The 22,271-nt window shown below is 38.4% G+C and overlaps 1 protein-coding gene across 1 annotated transcript; it reads right to left on the minus strand.

Annotated features, from left to right (window-relative positions):
• Positions 1 to 1,806: 1,806 nt before the first annotated feature.
• Positions 1,807 to 21,641, minus strand: LOC134205291 (nucleolar protein 58). The gene is made up of 6 exons (XM_062680417.1): positions 21,383 to 21,641; positions 19,574 to 19,650; positions 3,896 to 4,333; positions 3,077 to 3,477; positions 2,143 to 2,636; positions 1,807 to 2,080 (listed from the first exon to the last, which is right to left on the minus strand). Exons 1-6 carry the CDS (start codon positions 21,425 to 21,427, stop codon positions 1,859 to 1,861), a joined length of 1,677 nt encoding a protein of 558 aa, XP_062536401.1. The 5' UTR covers positions 21,428 to 21,641; the 3' UTR covers positions 1,807 to 1,858.
• Positions 21,642 to 22,271: the final 630 nt, after the last annotated feature.

Below are 22,271 nucleotides of genomic sequence, written 5' to 3' on the forward strand. Positions count from 1 at the left end.
GAAACCATATGAAGAAGTTTTTAAAACTCTTCTCAAAAATTCTAGTAGCAATTTAATTAAAAACGGTAAGCAGTACGGGGTTGGACTTTTCTTCTGCTGTATGATAAATACAATATTACTGTTCGAAATTTTATTTTGTAATATTACACTTAATACACAGTATAAAAAAAGTCCAACCCCGTACTGCTTACCGTTTTTAATTAAATTGCTTCTAGAATTTTTTAGAAGAGTTTTAAAAACTTCTTCGTATTGTTTCCCGTGGAGATTTTTTCGATTAGCATCTTTCTGCTTCAAAACATCAACATCAAAGCGCCAATTCCGTTAAAGTAATGAAATTATTCCACAAAAGATACTCAGAGCAATTATCGTATTGATTTTAGTTATATGTAACTACTCATCACTATTGAAGGTCAAGGTAACATGGGTTTTCCACTTACCCCATCCCACTAGGATAAGTGGAAAAACAACTCCTAATTTTAGAATGTATTTCCATAAATTTCAAGCGACCAAAATGGTATGAATTACCGCACAGTTGGTGCAAAATTGACTGTTTTTGATAGCCTATTTTGATTGAACGCATTTAGATCATTTAAACTGGTTTTACACTAATTCAAACATGCACTATCGATTTTTCCTTTTCCACTTCCCCCAGTGTACCTTATAACTTGCGGTAACGCGCTGTTCCTCAATGCATATCATTTTCTCCCAATTTAAGAGAAACTGACTTCACAAGACTTCACTGAGAAATCACAAAATAATCCGAATATTCTAAATTATATTAAATATCTGAATAAAAAAAGTCTGAATAAAATCGGCAGACCAACAAAGTGCCTGCCGATTTTATTCGGCCTTTTGTGGTTTCGAACTTTTGTGCATTCGGCCTTTTTTGCTTTCGGCTTTTTGTAATTCGGCCATTCGTGATTCGGCCTTTCGTAGTAGACCCATAAACACTGAGCTGCGAGGCGGCTCTGTCCCAGTGTGGGGATCAGCGATGGGAAATGTAAAAAAAATGTCATGGCATTGCTATTACTCAAATAACTTTTTCCAAGAGTCATTTACAGTTCGGATTTTTTGATTGACAGTAGTATTTACAGGGTCCTAAAACTTTGTCGAATAGATCATTGTTCTAAATAGAAAGTGTGAGCCATGAGAGCGAGATTAAAAAAATGTCATGGAATGTCATTTAACACTAATTCAGCTCTCACGTCACAAATATCATGTTTAAAGAAATTACCTGTTAGAAAAAGTTTTCGGGTCCTTTGAGGGCTACATGTTTACATGTAAAACATAATTGTAAATAACTTGTGAAAATAGTTATAAGCAAATTAGTCTCTTGACATCCAAATGACATTTCCCGTCACTGGTGAGGATGTAATGCCAATAAGAAGAAGAGAAGTACACCGCTGCCACTTTTGGAGGCTTTTAAAAATCTGCAATAAAAAAGAACGATATCTCTGCAATTTAACCTAAACATCTCGCGCTTGGTTTCATAGGGGCGTAACTGTATTGATCAATTTCTCTTCGTCGATGTTTTCTTTTTATTATTGTATCGAATTGACATAGTTTGTCGATGATTTAATGGTTTGGTGTGATAAAGGATGATTGTATCTTGCACCAGAATCAAGAATCACGGTTGTAGCTTTTGAAACAATTGAAACAAAATATAAATAAAATCGATTAATAAAAAACGATCAATACAGTTACGCCCCTATGAAACTAAGCGCGAGACATGTTTCAAACATCGAAACATCTTGTTTCGACGAATGTGGGAATTTGTCATCGTTTATTATAAAACTAGACAAGGCATTGATAATTCAATGGTTTATATCTTAAGCAAAATAAACTAATTTACAATAGGCTATGCGCTTTCTTCTTTAATTTTCTTCTTCTTTTTCTTTTCTGATTTTGGCGTCACGCTCTGTCCCTGCTGGGCGTCTTCATTACCTTCAGCTTCTTCGGATGCAACTGCTGCTGTTTCACTCTCTCGCTTCTTTTTCTTCTTTTTTGCACTCATTGTTTCTTCGTCCTCGGTTTTTATCTTTTTGGATATTTGCTGCTCACTCTCAGATTCTTGTCTTTCCTGTAACATAAATATCCATTTGATTAGTACTTCATCTAATAGTTTACACAACAAATATCGACCTTATGTTTCTTCTTTTTTGTTTTCTTAGAGGATCCTTCCTGTGCGGCACTTTCGTCGGAGGGCTCCTCTTTTATTTTGGGAGTCTCTTCACTTTCTTCGTCATTGTCCGCTGTTTCCGTAAGCTTTCGCTTTTTGCCAATAGGAAGCGTGCTGTCTTCGGCCACCTTGAAGGATCTCACTTCGCTCTTCGAGTGATATTTTTCTAGCTTGGCTTTAGCTTTTCCAGTGCCGGATAACCTAGATAAATTGCCCTCCTCGAGAAGGCGCAATCGCATCTCCAGTTTGGCTCGATGCTCCGTTCCAAGCTCCATTGTGACATCCTCGCCGAAGGCATCTACACGCGTGGCTAGTGAAGCTTTAGCAGCTAGAGATCGAGAAATTTTGCCCTTGTTTTTTGCGCTGGCCGAACCGATTAAGCTGGCGTGGAAAATAATACCATACTTGGGGGTATCCTTTTTAGTTTTGAGAGCTCGGAACAAAGCCTTTTCGGCACCTGCAAGTGAAATAATGGCGTCATTATTATGAGGAAACCTGCTTTTATTCTACAGTGCATCTAAGATGGTCTTTCAGACAGCCAAGGAAAATAAAATCATCCTTTGTCATATAGAAGTTGCGAAACCATGTCCTTCATATCATCATAGATTGTTTTGTTTAGACACAAATACTAGAACAAGAGATAAATAAGCACAATAATTTTCATAGAAAAAAAAAATACAGACGATGATAAATCGTTAAATTATGTTCAATTTACAATTATTTCGCTTTTTTCAATTCGAATTCAAAAGCAAACTATACAAACTTAGCCAAAATGCTTTCAGTAAAGATAAAAAAATGTCTTTTATCGTAGATTGTGTTATTTCTCTACAGATCTTTTTATTCTAGTATTTCCGACAGAGCTTCAGACAGCCCGATTTGTTTAACAACGTTACTTACCCAATATTTGGACAGTAGAAGCAGGATGCTTGGCTAAATTCACCAGCGATCCGGCATGAGCAATAAGACGTGCGCCAATGGTTTCTCCTACCAGCACCGTCAAATTAGGAGCCATGGCCATCATTCTTGTCTTGAGGTAGTCATACAGATGGGTACGGTATTCATTGATAGATAGAATTTCGTCACACAAGTTTTGTATGTTCAAAATGTCTTCCTCGGAAATTTCAGTTCCCATGGAAATCTCAGCCGCTTCCTTGACTTTTTCCTCTAGCTCCTCGGGCAGAATGTCGGACAAATCCGTAGTCGCCATGTTGTCACGCGTGCCGACCAGTTTAATTGTTTTAATGAACGCTATATTATCGGTCAGGATTTTACCAAGCTCCGGAAAATGCCATCCATACCTAGAAGAGCGATGAAAACCTTTTTACACAATATATCGTTAGAACTTCTCACAACGCCGGAGTACTTCATCAGTTTAGCATCGCGTTTATCAATATTGGACATATTTAGATATCCTTTTGATTCGCATAAAACATCACTTGAATAGTACACGGCGCACAAAGTTGAAGCTATTTTAAAATAAAGAATGATTATAAAACGCTCAAGAAATGATAAAAATATTCTGGGATGGGTTTGTTTCCTCGTCGTAAAAATTTAGTAGGAAGAAGCGTGAACCTTATTGTCTCGTAGCAGAAGTTTTTTTTACCATCGTACCAATTTGGGCTAAAAAGTCTCACATTCTCATAAAACTATCTTCACAAACAGGATTCAAGACATATAAACAACAAATCCGAAAGGTAAACCTTAAAAAAAACTCACCATTCCCTAGCGCGCATCATGTAGTTATTGAGCTCCTTATCCAGATCATCCAGCAAACACTGTGCCTGCACAATCATGGTATCGATCTTATCCGGCGAGAACTTTAGCTTGTACCGAGACAAGGAATGGGCCAAACCCAGAGCCATAGCAGCCATCTCCTTTTTGGGTAGCCCGGACAGTAAGCTCTCCGACTGCGAGCGGATGCATCGCATAAGCTCCTGCACGGCGGTATTTGAGACGCATTGCAGCGCTAGTTTGTCTTTGATGGCACTGCCCAACTTTGCGTCTGCCACCAGCAGCTGATTCTGAACGTCATCTGAAACAAGCTTCTTCAGTGTCTTCTTGAGTGGTTTGGAAAGTTTTCCCTCGACGGCAGCGGTGGCAGCCGATAATGCTTCTGTGGTATCAGCAAATTTTTCAAAATGCTTCAATTTTACCCTGCAACAAGATATTATAATACGCGTGAACATAGTTAATATAAACCTAAGATAACTGTAGTGAAAATAATATGAGAGGAACTCTTTAAAATATAAAATGTCATGTCTCGATTCAATATGTTGAACTCGAAATGATTCACAGTTAAAATAATTAATGATTCAATGTTTGAATAAAACCAGTCACTACCCCAAACGCCAGTACTCCAAAAGGTCACTACCCCGAATGGCCACTACCCTGAAAGGCCATTACCCCAAAAATCATATAAATATATTACGCTCTAATTTTAATTATTACTTTTGCATATGCTAACAATTATCCTAATATTTGAGCCGGGAGCCGGGAGCGAACGTCAGAGTGGCTTCACGAGGAATTTGTGAAAACGTGATGTGACTTTCAGTATCAGCAATTACACAGCTGTTCTGTTATGGAGATCCTGAAATATTTTCCGCGCCAGATCCGCGCTGATTAAAGTAAAATCCGCGCCATTTCCGCGCGACATGAAATAAATTTCGCGCCAAATTCGCGCGACCCAGAACTAAATTCTAAGCAAATACATGTGAAATATCAAAACATACACATATACAAAATGGTCTTTACTGATAAAAATGTCAGGGGCCTTACACTAATTACGTAAGCATTTTTTCTGGGTTTTCAACTCCCCTCCCCCCATGTAAGTCGAGATCTTATGAAGTCAAGATATATTCTTCTTCTTCTTAATGGCATTGCATCCCCACTCTGGGACAGAGCCGCCTCGCAGCTTAGTGTTCATTAAGCACTTCCACAGTTATTAACTGCGAGGTTTCTAAGCCAAGTTACCATTTTTGCATTTGTATATCATGAGGCTAACACGATGATACTTTTATGCCCAGGGAAGTCGAGACAATTTCCAATCCGAAAATTGCCTAGACCGGCACCGGGAATCGAACCCAGCCACCCTCAGCATGGTCTTGCTTTGTAGCCGCGCGTCTTACCGCACCGTCAAGATATATGCTGATACTAAGAAATTTGATAATCCCTACAGGTAAGAATGCTATCACTGAGGTGGTCTCTTTGTTGGTGATGCAGATCTAGTTGGCGACAACGAATCATAGCAACCATAGATTAGTATTTTAAATTTGAATAAAATTCATTCCTAGTTTGTCTCTCTTCAAGTTCAGACGTTTTCCTTTTCACGAAAGAAGTAGTGTTCCGGTCTACGGCCATTTACCATCCAAGACTCTTCGAATTCCAACATTGTTTAAATAGACCTTCATGGGTGAATTTAGCACGTTCAACATGTTGAATATCCTGGGATTTTTGGGTCTATCTTCTTACGTTCCTTTTCCTCGTAGTTAACTTTTTGACAGGTGGTGTTTCGTTAATTACCGCCATTCGACGGCTTTATAACGTAACACGTTTATAACGAATATACGGCGGTTTGAAGTCACCTGCTACTACCACGGAGTGTGTCATAGATCATGAGTAGCTGCAAACATAATAATATGTATGGTCTTAGCTGTTAATACATGCGTTATTATGTAAGGTACGATTTATGCTCATGGGTTCTGAGCACTAGATATACGTGTCAACAAATTGAATATCTATGCTAGTGGGCTACTAGCTTCAGACTAGATCTGGTCCCATCATGATCTATTATGCTTGTTATATACTGTTTTTATTAATAACATTCATACCAATATAAATATATATTCCTAATATAAATCGATCAGTTATTCAACGTCAAACGTCTTCGCGACAACAAAAATCAAGTTTTTCATCAATTACCGGGATCCAACTGTTCGTGACTATCAAGTTAACCGTACCCGTGGCCGAGTAATCAACGGCTGACTCAAGTACGAAAACTGTTTGCTGCAGGGGACGCATACCGCTAGTTTTAACCCGTGTTGCAGTTCGGGTGAGATCAAACCATATTTTTATTTTTTTAAATATATGGCTCTATACTATTCCCCAGAAAACCATATCCCAGAATTCCATTTCCCAGAATGTACCATTCCCCAGAAAACCAATCCCCAGAATGTAACGTTCCCCAAAAAACAGAATATATAGATAAACATGATTTCATTTTCTTGTTTTTACAAACATCATTGCAAGACCATAATTAAAATCATTTGTCTTTGTGAGTTGGATGTGCAATGCCCATTGTGGTAATTATTAGAAACTATAGTTTCAAATACAATGTGCCTTTTGGCATAATGACCATAAGGTGCCCGCCAGAGTAAGCTTCCAGCCAGAGTAGACGCGCCTACGCGACGTCGCGCAAAAATTGCACGCAAAGGAATAACAATCAATAATAAGGAGCTGTCAAATCGTATGGACGCTTCGCTTCGCATTGCATTTCGCGTCTACTCTGGCCGCACCCTAACCGCGATGTGCGATGCGACGCGACGCGACTCACGCGAAGGAATAACAATTATTATCAATGAACTGTCAGATCGCATCGTGCTTTCGTGCTGTGCGGTTCTATTTTCTCTCTTTGCGGAAGGAAGTTTTTAATACTACCCGAAGCTATTTTAATTTCAACAGTGCAACATTTGTATCCACTGATCCCGTTATGTTCTTTGCAAGGACCCGTGCCTTCGTTTTACGTTGGACCCGTTTGCGGAAGTAAAATTCCGACAAGCGGTGGTAATCCTGCAAGGACACCGTTCTGGGAAGAAAAAAACCTCTTAGAAGGTCACGTCTCCACGCTCAGCAATGAGTAGGGTTAGGCGGGGCAAGATGGGTCACGGGGTAAGATGGGTCAGGGCCGTTTTTAAGCATCGTATACATTTTAATGTGGAGATTATGACTTTGTTGGAGGAATAATTTGGTTCTTCTTTATTGTCATTCGATTTGATGATAAAATTTCATTTTGGTAGAGTATGACAAGGTAAATTATTTTTCAGCATTGTCTCTTATGCGAAACACATTTTCTATAAAACGTGTAATCTCGTCGAACAATCTAAAACTAAAACTTTTTTAGTAATATAGTGAAAGTATTATAAGTAATGTAGGCGATGTTGTACTAACTGCATTGAAATAAATAAATTTGATCGAAAATTAGACATTCTAACACGAACTTGCAAATGGGGCAAGATGGGTAGCACATACTAAAGGACATAGTTCGTATTCAAAACATATTTTTCATTGCTGATGTAATCATTTTAAGGTAACTTTTGAGCATAATGATGTTAATTTGTTAATTAAAAATGTATATTTTTTGTTTTTAAAAAAGCAATACTCGACCGGCTTGTTTTCATAAGAAATTACAGACATTTTTAAATATAGTGTCATTTCTTAATCCGAGGCTTTAAAATCATTTTTTATTCAATAATATCATTGGCATTAAACTTATCTATCTGTGTGTAATTTAATATTGTGAATACAAACAATATTAATTGTAGAATTTAAAGGTGACCCATCTTGCCCCGCTGTTTGACCCATCTTGCCCCGGCATTTTTTGGTTGACAGAAAAATAGACTTCCACTTTAATGACTCAAAAGGAAATAAAAAGTAGAATTTTTGTTATTTCATACCGCTGGCTTACAGATTATAAGCTATTCTTATAGATCCACGTTGAAAAGCTACATTGAAATGTTTCTATTTTGAGGCATTGAGGGTTCGCCTTAGGTGACCCATCTTGCCCCATCCTACCCTATTAATAAAAACAAGAGGAAGGGGGATTCTTTGAATTCTCCACTTCCTTCTAAGAAACAAGGTTTCAAGACCGTCCTGCCAAAGCGCGGAAAAAGTAGAAGGAAACTGGAGAATTCAGATATTCCTTCTAACTCTAATAACGGAATTAATTCTTCTCCTATCGAACTGAGCAATCAGTTCGATTTGATTAATGATGATATTGAGCAAATCGAATCTACCTCTAGCCCAGGTGATTCGATTCATGCGAAAAAGCAAAGGATTCCGCCAATTGTGGTATCTGTTGCCGAGTTTTCTGGCTTCCGGAATGAGATTTTGAGTAACCTTCAGGGGATCAAGGTTTCATTTCAGATTGCTAGGAAGGGTGACTGCCGCGTTTTGCCGGGATCCTTTGACGATCGCAAACGTCTTCTTCAGTATTTAACTGAGAAGCGCCATAAATTCTTCACATACGACGACAAAACTGAGCGATTGTTCAAAGTCGTCTTGAAAGGTCTCCCCAGTGATGATAAATCACTGGATGAGATTAAATTGAAATTTCTCAATTACTTGGATTTTCACCAATCCAAGTAATTAAGATGAAAAGAAATCCCACTCTGGTACTTCCCAGAGGGGCATTTCTCAGAATTTTATTTAGTTCATTTTAACAAAAGTGAACTAAATAATATGAAAAGTTTGGAAAAGGCCTGTATTATGTCTCATGTCCGTGTTACATGGGAACATTTCCGCAGGCCTGGGGGAAATTTCCAAAACCCCACCCAGTGCCGTAAGTGTCAAAAGTGGGGTCATGGAACCAAACATTGTCACATGGATGCTAAATGCATGATTTGTGGTGGAACCTCTCACGCCAAGGACGCATGTTCTGTGAGAGAAGATTCCAATAAATTTAAATGTGCAAATTGTGGGGGCAATCATAAATCCAATTTCTGGGAATGCCCTTCACGCAAAAAAGTTTTGAATTCCCGTGCAAAATTGATGACGGGAAATTCCAATCGGATCCCAGATTCGACGGGTAGAAATTTTTCAAACGCTCAAATTTCGAAACCAGTTACCGGTCGAGCAATTCATACCCACCACAATTCACAAACAAATTTTGTCGCTCGTCAACGGGTAGCAAGCACTTCAGTAAATTCCAATTTTTCGAATGTACCTACGTATGCAAACATCGCTGCTGGTAGACAAAATTTCTCTTCTCAAAATGAGGTTTATACCCATGTCCCAACGGAAAATAATGGTCATGTTGCCGACTCAGGTAGCATGACTGCTTCCGATTTTGATTTTTTAACTGAACAATTGCATCACATGATTGATGCAATGTTCAAATCAAATACCATACCAGAAGCTGTTCAGGTTGGTATAAAGTACACACGAAAAATTGTTATCGGACTCCGTTTTAATGGATCTAAATAATTGTGTGAAAGTTCTAAATTGGAATGCCCGCTCTCCAAAGGGTAAGGAAGATGAATTATTCAACTTCCTAACAGTTCATAATGTGCATATTGCCATTATAACAGAAACTTATTTAAAGCCCGGACTCTCCATTAAAAGAGATCCAAATTATTTTATCTACAGAAATGATCGTCTTGACAGCGCCTGTGGTGGGGTATCAAACATAAATTATTTTCTTCGTTTGAAACCAAAGTTTTTGAAACCTTGGGAGTTTCTGTTGAAACAAATTTTGGTCAATTTTCCTTCATTGCAGCCTATTTGCCTTTTCAATGCAATGGGCAGCAAAAGAATTTGTTGAAAACTGATCTTCAAATTCTGACTCGCAACAAATCAAAATTCTTCGTAATTGGTGACTACAATGCCAAACACCGTTCATGGAATAATGCTCAAAGCAATAAGGGACCGACTGTTTACTTCGATGACATTTACTTCCAGGGTGCAGCAGCCGTAAAAAGTGTAGACAACAACCTTCCGTGCACCATGTTTACGGTACTCGTCACTGAGTGGCGATACCGGCGTTCCTATCTGTGTTGTTAAGCCTGCTACTCTATGTTCTGAGATTTTCACATTTTCCACCACGAGCTCATGGAAGAATGGTAGTTGGAAATCGATAAAATGTATGGGAAAATCAAGTATTTTGCAAATTTATGGAAAATGGAAGTGTTTTAGAAGAAAGTAGTGATAAGGAATGAAGTATGAGGTGAAAAGATTATCTCCTGCACTTAGTTTGCACTGATTAGTAGTTTTATAGTGATGAAATTTTGATTTTACTACCACTGAAAAAACGCCATCTCTTGCATTAATCGTTTTGACTGGTACCTTATTCCAACGGCAATATTTTATTTGAAGATTGTTCTGCGGGATATCATACTATTCAATATCCCAATGGCCCAACTTGTTTTTCGTCCACTCGAAATCCTTCGACAATTGATTTGGTTTTAACGGATTCAAGTCAGCTGTGTGGCCAATTGGTAACTCATGCTGACTTTGACTCTGATCACCTTCCTGTGACGTTTGAAATCTCACAAGAAGCCATTTATAATCCAATCAGCTCTACTTTTAATTATCATAGAGCTGATTGGGATTTATATAAAACGTATATCGATAGGAATTTCGATGTTAATATTCCTCTCGATACCAAAAGTGATATTGATAATGCTCTCGTATCTTTGACAAATTTAATTGTCGAAGCCAGAGGCATTGGAATTCCTAAATGTGAAATAAAATTCAACTCCATTATTATTGACGACGATCTTCAGCTACTGATCCGTCTTAAAAATGTGAGGCGAAGGCAATACCAAAGAACTCGCGATCCCGCATTGAAAGTTATTTGGCGAGATTTGCAAAATGAAATTAAAAAACCCAGATCAATCCACCTAGCGGTGATGGTGCCTTTCTCGCTAAAAAGGTAATAAATGTAGCCTTTACGCCTACACCTCGATGATACAAGAAAGGCAAAACAGCTACACCGTCTAATGTTATGATAGAAAATTTACACTAGTAGACGACAGATGGCGCTGCCAAAAGTTTCTCGAATTTCCTATGTTCGAATTTTGACTTTCGGACAATTTCATTGTACTATGAAACTGAACGAAGAGCATACTTACGCCTAAATGCGCGCAACACGAGCATCTTTATAGTACGATGAAACTCGTAATGGGAGCAAGCCATGGATAAACATTAAAAATATTCATAGATGCAAGGCATTTTTCATAACACATTATTGTTCTATGTGATTATGTCTCATCACTATTTCAATATTATCTATTTTTTGCAATTCGCAATTATTATGAAATTCAATAGTGATCAACAGCGTTTTAGTCTCTGTCGGATGCAACTTGTAGCAAGAAAATCGGTTAAGAGTTTCTATGTGAAAATTTGGCTAATGTTTTTTATGGCATTTTGTGCACACACACACACACACATACACACACACACGCACACACGGACAGACAGACATTTGTTCAGCTCATCGAGCTGAGTCGAATGGTATATAACACTATGGGTCTCCGGGAATTCTATCAAAAGTTCGAATTTGGAGTGAAATGATAGCCTTTCGGTACAACTTAGTTGTACGAGAAAGGCAAAACATTTCGCCATTCTGAGAAATACCAACTTTCAGAATAATGTCTCGAAGTTGGATCCCAGTTCGAAACCCTTTTGGAAATCAACGAAAATTCTTAAAAACCTCAAAAGCCAATTCCAGCACTTAAAGAGGGAAATAAATTTTTATTAACAAATGGCGAAAAGGCTCAAAAACTTGCTCAGCAGTTCGAGAGTGCCCATAATTTTAGTCTAGGTCTCACTAGTCCAATTGAGGATCAGGTTACACGGAGCTTCGAAGACATTCTCAATCAAGATAATGTTTTTGACCATTCGTTGGGAACTAATTTGGAAGAAGTGAGATCTATTACTAGAAAATTTAAAAAATATGAAAGCCCCGGGTGATGATGGTATTTTCTACATACTTATCAAAAAACTTCCTGAGAGCTCTTTATCCTTTTTGGTTAATTTATTTAAAAAATGTTTTCAATTGGCATACTTCCCAGATAAATGGAAAAACGCCAAAGTTGTTCCAATTTTGAAGCCGGACAAAAATCCAGCTGAGGCTTTTAGTTATCGCCCAATCAGTTTGCTTTCTTCAATAAGCAAACAGTTTGAAAAGATTATTTTAAATAGGATGATTGTTCATATTAATGACAATTCTATATTGGCTGATGAGCAATTTGGTTTTCGCCAGGGGTATTCAACCACTCATCAGTTATTAGGAGTTACGAATTTAATTCGGCTCAACATATCTGAAGGATATTTGATTGGAGTTGCTCTTCTTGATATAGAGAAAGCATTTGACAGTGTTTGGCATGAAGGTTTGATTGTAAAATTGATGAATTTTAATTTTCCTCTGTACATCATTAAACTGATCCGAAATTATTTATCAAATCGCTCACTTCAGGTAAATTATCAGAATTCCAAATCTGATAGATTACCTGTAAGGGCTGGTGTCCCCCAAGGCAGCATACTGGGGCCCATATTGTATAACATTTTTATTTCTGATTTACCTGATTTACCACCAAAATGTCGAAAATCTTTGTTTGCAGATGACACGGGCCTTTCAGCCAAAGGGCGAAGCCTTCGTGTCATTTGTAGTAGATTGTTTGAAAGTTTGGATATTTTCTCCACTTACTTGCGAAAATGGAAAATTTCCCCGAATGCTTCCAAAACTCAGCTTATAATTTTCCCACATAAGCCGAGAGCTTCTTATTTGAAACCTTTTAGCAGACATATTGTCACTATGAATGGGGTTCCAATTAATTGGTCTAGCGAAGCCAAATATTTAGGACTTCTGCCGGACTAAAAATTAACTTTAAAAAATCACATTGAAGGCCTTCAAGCCAAATGTAACAAATATATTAAGTGGCCACTTATAAACAGAAAATCAAAACTTTGTCTTAAGAACAAACAAATTTTTAGACCTGCCATGTTGTATGCTGTGCCAATATGGACTAGTTGCTGCAATACCAGAAAGAAGGCACTTCAGAGGATTCAAAATAAAATTCTGAAAATGATTCTGAAGTTGCCTCCGTGGAATAGTACCAATGAACTTCATAGAATTTCTAATATTGAGACATTGCAACAAATGTCCAACAAAATAATTTCCAATTTTAGACAAAAATCGTTGCAATCTTCTATTGCAACGATTAACTCCTTGTACCCTTAGTATAGAATAGGTTAAGATTAGTTTAAGTTAAAAACATTGGAATTCCTACATGGTTCAATTAAACCAGAGGAAAAATCCTAACTGCCAGAGGCAATTGAAATGTATTAATAATAACTAAAAAGTAACATAGCAAATAAGGATGATAGTGTTAAGAAAACACGGAACACCTTGTCTAAGAGATGAATGCATGTATTAGATAATTAGCAAATAAAACTAGTTAAAAAAAATTACATCTGATTGAACTTTACTTCTTGGTAGTTTTTTCCCGAGCTGTACTTTTTATTCCAGTTTTTTAGTTGCCAAAATCTTTTTTCTATTAAAGGTATGAAAAAAAATCTGGGATATGATGCATTCTGGAGAATGGTTTTCGGGGGAATGTTTCATTCTGGGAAATGGTTTTCTGAGGAATGGTACATTCTAGAGAGTGGTTTTCTGGGGAACGGGTTTCTGGGGAATGGTTTTCTGGGGAATGTTATAGAATCATATATATATTTATATCTATTATACATATTCATTATTTATGTCCGCCATTTTATCATCTCCTACGTCTGTGAAAGCTGTTTCTGTTCCAGCGAAATCCGCGTAGTCGTAACAACCCTGGGTTGTTTCTTTTTTTCTTTAATTTATGACCTGGCTATGAAACTGATATATCTTTAGCAGTGGATTTTCTTATTGGACTCGACCTTTCGAAATAGTCGCTCCTTAAAATCGCCGTTTTTACCTTTACACCCGTTTTCATAGTAAAATCTGTCAAAACTGATAAGTCTGCCACGTGCTTTTCGCTGTTTCCCTAGGACTTCTCTTTCTTTTTCCGATGACAAGGAGCAAAAAACAAAGCAATCTACCAAACCAGGGGTCTGCGAAGCGGCCATGTTTCTGATGCCAGTATCAAAATCATCGTTTAATTTAATACGAAGGCTTAATCATAGTCGTTGATACCGGTCATTGAAAATATGTTTTAAATATCATGATATTTTGGCGAAGCATCAATATTCTTGTTGAAATACATTTCGCATTCATACTTTCGCACAAGTTCTTGAAAAATGATGAAAAGTAATTACGCCAATTTGAAAAAAAAAAAATCTTCGTAATAGTGGTTTGTTGACAAAATAGAATTGTTAGTGGGAAACCCAATTTCAACCGAACAATGGGAAACTCAAAGATGTTGGCTATTGTCAAACGTTGTGTGTAGGATTGGGGGTGCCAGATACCTGTACCAAACATTTATTGAGTTTGGCAAATCTTGCTCCAAAACGGAACGTTTTAAATAGGCAAGTGAATTAGAAATACCAGAATTATAGGTTATAGGGTTGCTACAGTGAATTGACCTTCGAATCCAATGATCAAGTAAATCCACAATATAGGGTACGACGGGGCAAGATGAGCACCCTCAGAATGATACTTAATACCTCCTCAACAAGCATGTCTTTCTATATTACAATACAGTAGTTCTATTTTGTTGCATCTTATCTAACATTGACTGGTTCAAACTTACTACGGAGCAAAATGAGCATCCCTACGAGGCAAGAAAGGCATCCTTCTAAGATCACCAATATTAACAAAAAATAATAGCTTTTAATGCGCATGTGTGTTATGTGTGTGTGTGTTATTACAATCTAACTTCCACTGTCTGGCAGTGGCATTATGGATAGAATATTCGTGCAACTATCAAAATTTAATATAATTGCAAGAATCTTAGATCCGGGAGCTAGAAGCTGATAGCTCTATTGTAACTCCTATAGCCCATTTCAAGAATGCAAGCATTCCGAAGCTATAGTCGTTTGCAATAAGCCCCGCGTGATTACACCCACATATCATAAGGATATCTGAAATGCATTCACACTTCCTGGACCAAAATTTAACTTTCTGATCCTGGCGCGTATTTAGTAATAATCCGCTGTTAATGGAAAATAGGGCTAATTTATTTATTTAAGGCCTACATCAACAGACTACTTATGTCCTAATGATGGTAATAAAAAAAAAGATATAAGTATACATATCGTCAAAAACTTAAAAAAAAATGGACACAAACACTAAAACAGCTATCTATTGCGAAGTGAAAAATTCTTTGAATCTTCGACGCAGCGTCTGACGAGGCAGGTTGAAGTCGAATATTGTAGAAACCCTGTTGAATATACGCTGTAATCCTTCAATACTACCGTTCATACTGTAGTTAGTCCGACGGAATGGCATTCTTAACATAGCGTTATTGCGAAGTGTTCTCGGCTGTACGTTAATATTAATCTGTTCCAAAATGTCACTACAATCTATTCGGCCTTGCAAAACGTCTGCAACAAGTACAGCTCGAGCGGTGTTACGGCGTTCTCTTAGCGGCTCCAGATCGATAAGCCGACAGCGGCTTTCATAACTTGGCAGGCGTAATGGATCTCTCCACGGTAGTCTACGCAGAGCAAATCGTAGGAAGCGTCGTTGCACGGACTCAATTCGTTCGGCACCGTTCGTATAATTGGGATTCCAAACGGCGGAGCAATACTCCAGTATCGACCGCACCAGTGAGCAATACAAAGACTTTAGACAGTAAATGTCAGAAAATTCTTTACCCATCCGAAAGATGAAGCCCAGGGTTTTGGAAGCCTTACCTACAACGTATGAGATATGCATTTTGTACGTCAGCTGGGAATCCAAAATTACGCCCAAGTCTTTGACATGACTCAGACGTTCTATGCTGGTATTCAAAAGCGTGTAGTCGAATCTAACGGGATTTTAATCCGAGAAAAAGTGATCATCGAGCATTTTGCCGGATTGACTATCATACGGTTGACGTTACACCAATTGGCAAACGATTCTAACTGACGTTGAAGGAAATAGCAATCTTCGATGGATTGGATTTGCAAGAACATTTTCAGGTCATCAGCATACGATAGGCGGGGAACTTCGAGTACAAAATTCACGTCATTGAAATATAGTAGGAAGACTAACGGACCCAAATGACTTCCTTGGGGTATTCCCGATGTAGCCACGAAGGAATCAGATCTGCAGTCGCCGATAGCAACCGTTAGTTGGCGGCCGGATAGATATGATCGGAACCATTCCAATAGAGTGCCATTTACTCCTAACTTGTCTAATTTGGCGATAGCGATGCAGTGGTTTAACTTATCAAAAGCAGCTGACAGATCTGTGTAGATGACATCTGTTTGAGCTCTTTTCGTCATGCTGTTCGTGATGAAAGATGTAAGGCACAATAAATTAGTACTAGTGGAGCGACCGGCTATGAATCCATGCTGAGTTTCAGACAGATACTGCTTGCTGTGGGAGAGCAGAGGATCCATCACAACGAGATCGAACAGTTTTGATATTGCACTCAGCGAAGTTATTCCTTGATAATTGTCCACGTCATGTTTGTTCCCTTTCTTGTGCACAGGAAACATTTGTGCAATCTTCCAACATGAAGGAAAGATGCCACTGGATAAGGAAAGCCGAAACAGGAGGAGCAACGGATACTGCAAACTGGAAATGTGTCTTTTCAGGAAATTGGATGGAATACCATCGGGACCAGGTTTGATCGATGACTTTAGTTTTGATGCAGCAGAGGAGATCATTTCTTCGCTGATGTCGATAACACCTAGTACATGGCCATATAGGGGAACATTGTCTGCTGCGTGATGTACTTCGTTGTCGGTAAGCTGTTCATCGGTAAAAACGTCAGCAAACTTTAACGAAAACAGTCTGCAGATCTCCTGCAGTGATGATACAGTTTCGCCCTTAAACGTCATAGAGGAAGGTAGGCCAGATTCCCCGCGTTGCTTGTTGACATGATTCCAAAACAGTTTAGGATGCGTTTTGAGATTGGTTTGGATCTTACTTTGATATCGGGAATAGCATATACGACTGACCCGTTTATAGGCGTTGTTGAGTCTGACGTAGTGATCCTTTAAGGAAAACGTGCGGTATTTAGTGTATTTCCTTAAGGCGGCTCTCTTGGCAGTTTTAAGTTCTCTTAATTCCCGAGTGTACCAGGACGGATGAGAGCTATTCTTGTGTACTTTTTTGGGAACATGTCGGTCAATAACGTATGCCAAGATATGCGAGAAGGTCGACGCAGCATTTTCGACATTACCGGCAAGTATAGCGTCCCAAGGCATACCAGATAGTACGTCGACAATGCTTTGATGATCGGCCTTCTGAAAGTTGTATGATACGGAAGCGGGAAATACATTGAACTCGTTGGCCAGGCTCACCGGAATTCGGACAACTAAAGGAGGGTGATGAGGGACGAGCTTAACCATGGGAGCTGGAGCTGCGGCGATGAACGGGGCGACATCTTGCTTGCTCACAAAACATAAGTCCAAGCAACGTTGATTCTCATTCGCTACATGATTGATTTGAGATAGCATCGCCGTGCTGTAGTCATCGAGAAGATGCAAAGCACCCGAGTGAAATACTGACCGATGTCCATCGGGATAGAGGAAACCATTGTGAGACTGTCTCCACGAAACACCGGAAAGATTAAAGTCGCTAATGACAAGAAGCTCATCCGCCGCTGCCATACCCTCGACTACGGTGAAGACGGAACGGCAGTGGGTATCTAAGTAGTCAACGTCACGTGTTCTATCTGGAGGTATGTACACGGCACAAAGGAAAATGGCGCTCTTCTTCAATTGGATGGATATCCAGACTTGCTCCAAACATTGCCACGAGGAATTTTCAATTACCCTTGCCTTCAAACCACGCCGTACAGCAATGATGACACCGCCACCAGTAGATTTCCTACTATTTTCAGGATTTCGGTCACACCGATACGCTTCGTATTCAGTACCAAACACTTGACTCGAGAGTGTGCGATCATCAAGCCAAGTTTCGATCAGGACAATAACATCGTAGCACTGAGCTGATGTTGCTAGACGATAGCTGTCTACTTCTGAGTTGATACCGCCTACGTTTTGGTAGTAAATCAAGAGATCATCGGTGTCGCGATCGATCGACCTGGTTGATGATACTACCGGAGAACTGCTGGAAGTTAGATCCGAATCAGGCAGCGAATGTTCATTGTTGCATAGGTACTTGCCTGGAGTAACGTGCTGGGAGATTTCCAATCCACATCTAAACTCAGGGCCAGGACGACTTGAATGAACTCTGGCAGCAGATGGCGCGACTGAGATAGAGGGACTGGAAAAATCTCCCGAGAAGCTTACTGCGGTGCGTCCTGGACACTCTGCAGAGGCGACTGGCCAGCAATAAAATTAATCAATATAAAAAAGGCATTTATGATTTATCAAAAATTACTTACCATTTTCCCAACAGTAATAGTACACTAACCATGTTAATAATAGCTTTTAATGCGCATTGGCCAAAATAAAACAATAAAACTGTTTTTGGTATCGATAAGTTATTATTGTTCATTGATACCATCAAAATTACATTGAATGACAAAAATCAGGTTAAAATTCCAGTAAATTTGATAATGTAAATCATGATTGTAGGTTGTCGAAAAGTGTTTTAGTATTTTGTGTATTATTTGATTGTTTACAACGGGGTGCTCTTCTTGCCCCGGGTGACGATCTTGTTCCGTCCTCCTCTATATAAATGGGCGAGAAAGTATTTTAAATTATGCACTTGCCCGGAAAAAGTCGGGAGAGTAAATGACACCTTCTTGTAAAGCGTCCATGCCCAGAATAATGAGAGAGAGTCATTGGCGTAATAAGCCCCGATTCCTAGGGGGGCTACAGCCCCTTCATCTATTTTCTATATATTGAGCTTCTTTTCAAGAATCTTCGATCATTTCACCACCTCATTAAACTATCTTTGTGGTAATCTGATAAATACGGTCCAACCGCCTAAGGCAATTTCGGATCAATCACACTCATCCATATTCTCTTTTCTCAAGCACGTGCTTTCTGTTGTAGCCCAAGGGACTAGACTTTACTAAGGTGGCGCAGATCAACGCTGCATGCCACTAGTTTTCTCTTTTTTTCCAGAAAATTTAAAAATTGCTTTCTTCGAGAGTATATAGGTCTACGATCCTAGTATAAAATTTAATTTCGAAGTGCACTAAGTATATGAGAAAAACAAAAAGTAATGTCCATAAATCAAAATCAGCATTTTCTATTCGTAGCAGAATGCTGAGTGAAGTTTTATGCTTGCTATCCGATGAACACTTTAAAGCTCATTTCATAAAAAGCTATATTGAACGAGCGGAACGAATCATCGACATTATAAAAATGAGGGCTTTTCAAATGCCAAGACCATAGCTACAAACTGTGTTTACGATTGCAATAAATCTCATTCGAATACACGACCTGTAGAGTACCTGGTCCGAAGCGTCTCGTGAAAAGCCCTTCAATGTGAAATTTGAGCTCAGCATCATAAAATTTAATGTGCATTTTTGTAATATTAACATCGCCAAATTAACGCCACCATTTTACATCACGCCTTATGATGCTGACCACAAGTAAAAAATGACACTTAAATTTAACACTTACACTTTGTTTGCTTTTTCGGGTGATTCGAATTCCAGGTAAAGATTATCGATCTCTTGTAGTTTTTTCTCATCTAAGAGCTGAAAATGAAAAATAGCTTATTAAGCATGGATTGTTTGTTTACAATAGAGTACGAACTTCGACTTAACATACACGGTAACCAGAATATACTCTTTTAGGACTATAAAGTACGCATAATCATGGAAAAGTGGAACTACTCCCAAAAGGAGTATATTTGGTTTTACTCATTTATGAGTATACTACTCATACGTCAAAATAGGCATACTTTTCACGCCTTGTTTACAAGTAAAAAGTGTGTAATTTTTACTCTCAGAGCAGAATTAAAATGTGTACTTTTTACCCTTCATGTTACATGCACGGATTTGCTTTCAAAAGTCGGTAAGGTTTCTTAAATTAGTTTATTTCGATAAAAAAAACATAGAACAGCCATTCCAACAGAACTTTTATTTGTGAAATCATAAACACTACACATTTCAACCTCGTTCTCAACTTATCAGCTTTTTCCGGCACCCTCAGCCTTACTCAACTTTCTTTGGGCCGAGGCAGCTTCCAGTACAAGTGCCAGATGGGTTGTTCTCCGTCGGAACCTGGTCGCAGAATAGCATGGTACTCCGGATAGTAGCTTGTCGAAGATCGCGACTGAAGCGGTTATCGTTGACGGTACTCTTTAGATACCTGGACGCCCTTGTCAGCTGGCACGAATTCCTTGGACCTCTTGTAGACCAATTCGAATAACAGAACGAGCACAGATTTGTGCTTCTTGATGTACCGGCGTTTAAGCAGGATAGCGGTGCGATCACGGATGGTCAATCAGTTCAGATAAGATTCATATGAATCGGTCTTTTCGGATTACCTACATCCTTTTCCTGACAAGTTAAAGAAGGTGTGCAGATGTTGTGCTGAGCTCACAATTCCTAATCCAGAAGGACAACAAAGATTTTTTTAATATATTTTAAGAGATTTTGAAAACATCAACATTACATACCTCCTTGATAAGCCAAACCGTCCGTATCACACACGTCCGTACATATACAACATTTTCAAACAACTAACTGATTGCAACTATGAAGTTGCGTGCTTGAAATTTTTCTTTTCTTTCGATACACTTCTTTTTACGCATTTTTTAATTTCATCCGCATACCACGAAAAGCGTGAAAAATACTCCCTTGCTAATAACTAGAAGTACGCATAATCTGACGTATAAGCAGTATTCTCAGAAGTGATTGAAAAGTACTCCTAAAATGAGTATTCCAGTATTACCGTGTAGTCATTAGACAACGATTCGCTACCAGCCCTGCATTGACACCGCATTTTCATTACTGATGGATTAAAAGGTCAACGCACGTTTTTGTTCTAAAATCCAGCTAGTTACAAATTACATTACTTGTTACATATTTTGATAAGGCCGCTACACCATAGATAGATTAATATCTACTAACTTCCTTGACCTCGCTGGAACAGTTGTAAAAGGTTTGCGTACCTCTACAATAAATTATCAAGCTAAATCACTCGCAATAGCAGTAATTTTACAGGCACTTTCAAGTAAATTCTTTGCGTTTACGATGTAATCCATTTTAAAACTACCTATGCCGAACAATAATTATTGTTCACATTTTATCATTTTGGAGGACATTGTGACCATACACGTGGTACTATTCTTCGTGACGGTAAAACGACAAACATTTTTCGTTTTGAACCGTTCGAATCTTAATAAATTACAAAAAGGTTTCATGCATAACCTGACAAAAACTACAAACCAGCGTTCAATTAAATAGAAAAACAATTATTTACCTTAAATATGGCATAACCTGCCGGAGTTTCGTAAAGAACAAACATGTTGAAAATTGCATTCAAGTTTTTGCTTAAAAATTGATTTTATTTACTGGAACCACTTAAAATATAACACTGGCACGTACTAAACTACGTGCATCATTTTAGTAAAATACTCTTAACTACTTTAATTCAATCCGAGTCAATCGGCAGAGAACGATATTACTCCGACGCGTTGTTTATTACGTCTGCGGTGCGGTGCTGGATTAGATGCCGCAGAAGCGGAAACGCGAATCCGCTAAGTATGACATTTCATAGTACACGCTAATTTGAATCCAAACACTCTTTAAACGGCCAAACGAAACAATTCAAAATTGAGTCTTTTTCACTCAACTTACACTGCTAAAAAAATTTACACACAAAAGACTTTAAAGTATGCTCTTTTGACTATAAAGTAATCAATTAGAGGAAGGATTACCGGTGGTGAGTTTAATGCTGCGTTTTGACAACAACTCAGTTGAATTCAATTGACTTGCCAAAAGTTGAACATGTTCAACTTTTTTTTTGCATTCAATTGAGTTGAATAAAGCGGAATAAAGGCGTTTATACGTTCAATTTGCGTTCAATTCAAGCGATTTGCTCAATTCATCATTACTTGACACTTTACCGGTCGCTCACTCACAAAAAACTCCGCATTATATTCATGAGTTCACCCATGGATTTTTACAGTAGGGGTAGCGAAATGGATTCCATATTTTCGACATACCACTTAAGTGTACTTACTGTGTAGTGTACTTGAAAGTACAACAAATTCGACGAAGACAATCCTCTCTTGCGACCTTCGCCCTTATTCCAGATAGAGCTTGAATTCTCGCTCAACTTTTCAAAAGGACCTAAGTAAGATTTTTTT

Source organism: Armigeres subalbatus, chromosome 1 (genome assembly GCF_024139115.2).
Source record: "Armigeres subalbatus isolate Guangzhou_Male chromosome 1, GZ_Asu_2, whole genome shotgun sequence".
Classification (NCBI taxonomy): domain Eukaryota; kingdom Metazoa; phylum Arthropoda; class Insecta; order Diptera; family Culicidae; genus Armigeres; species Armigeres subalbatus.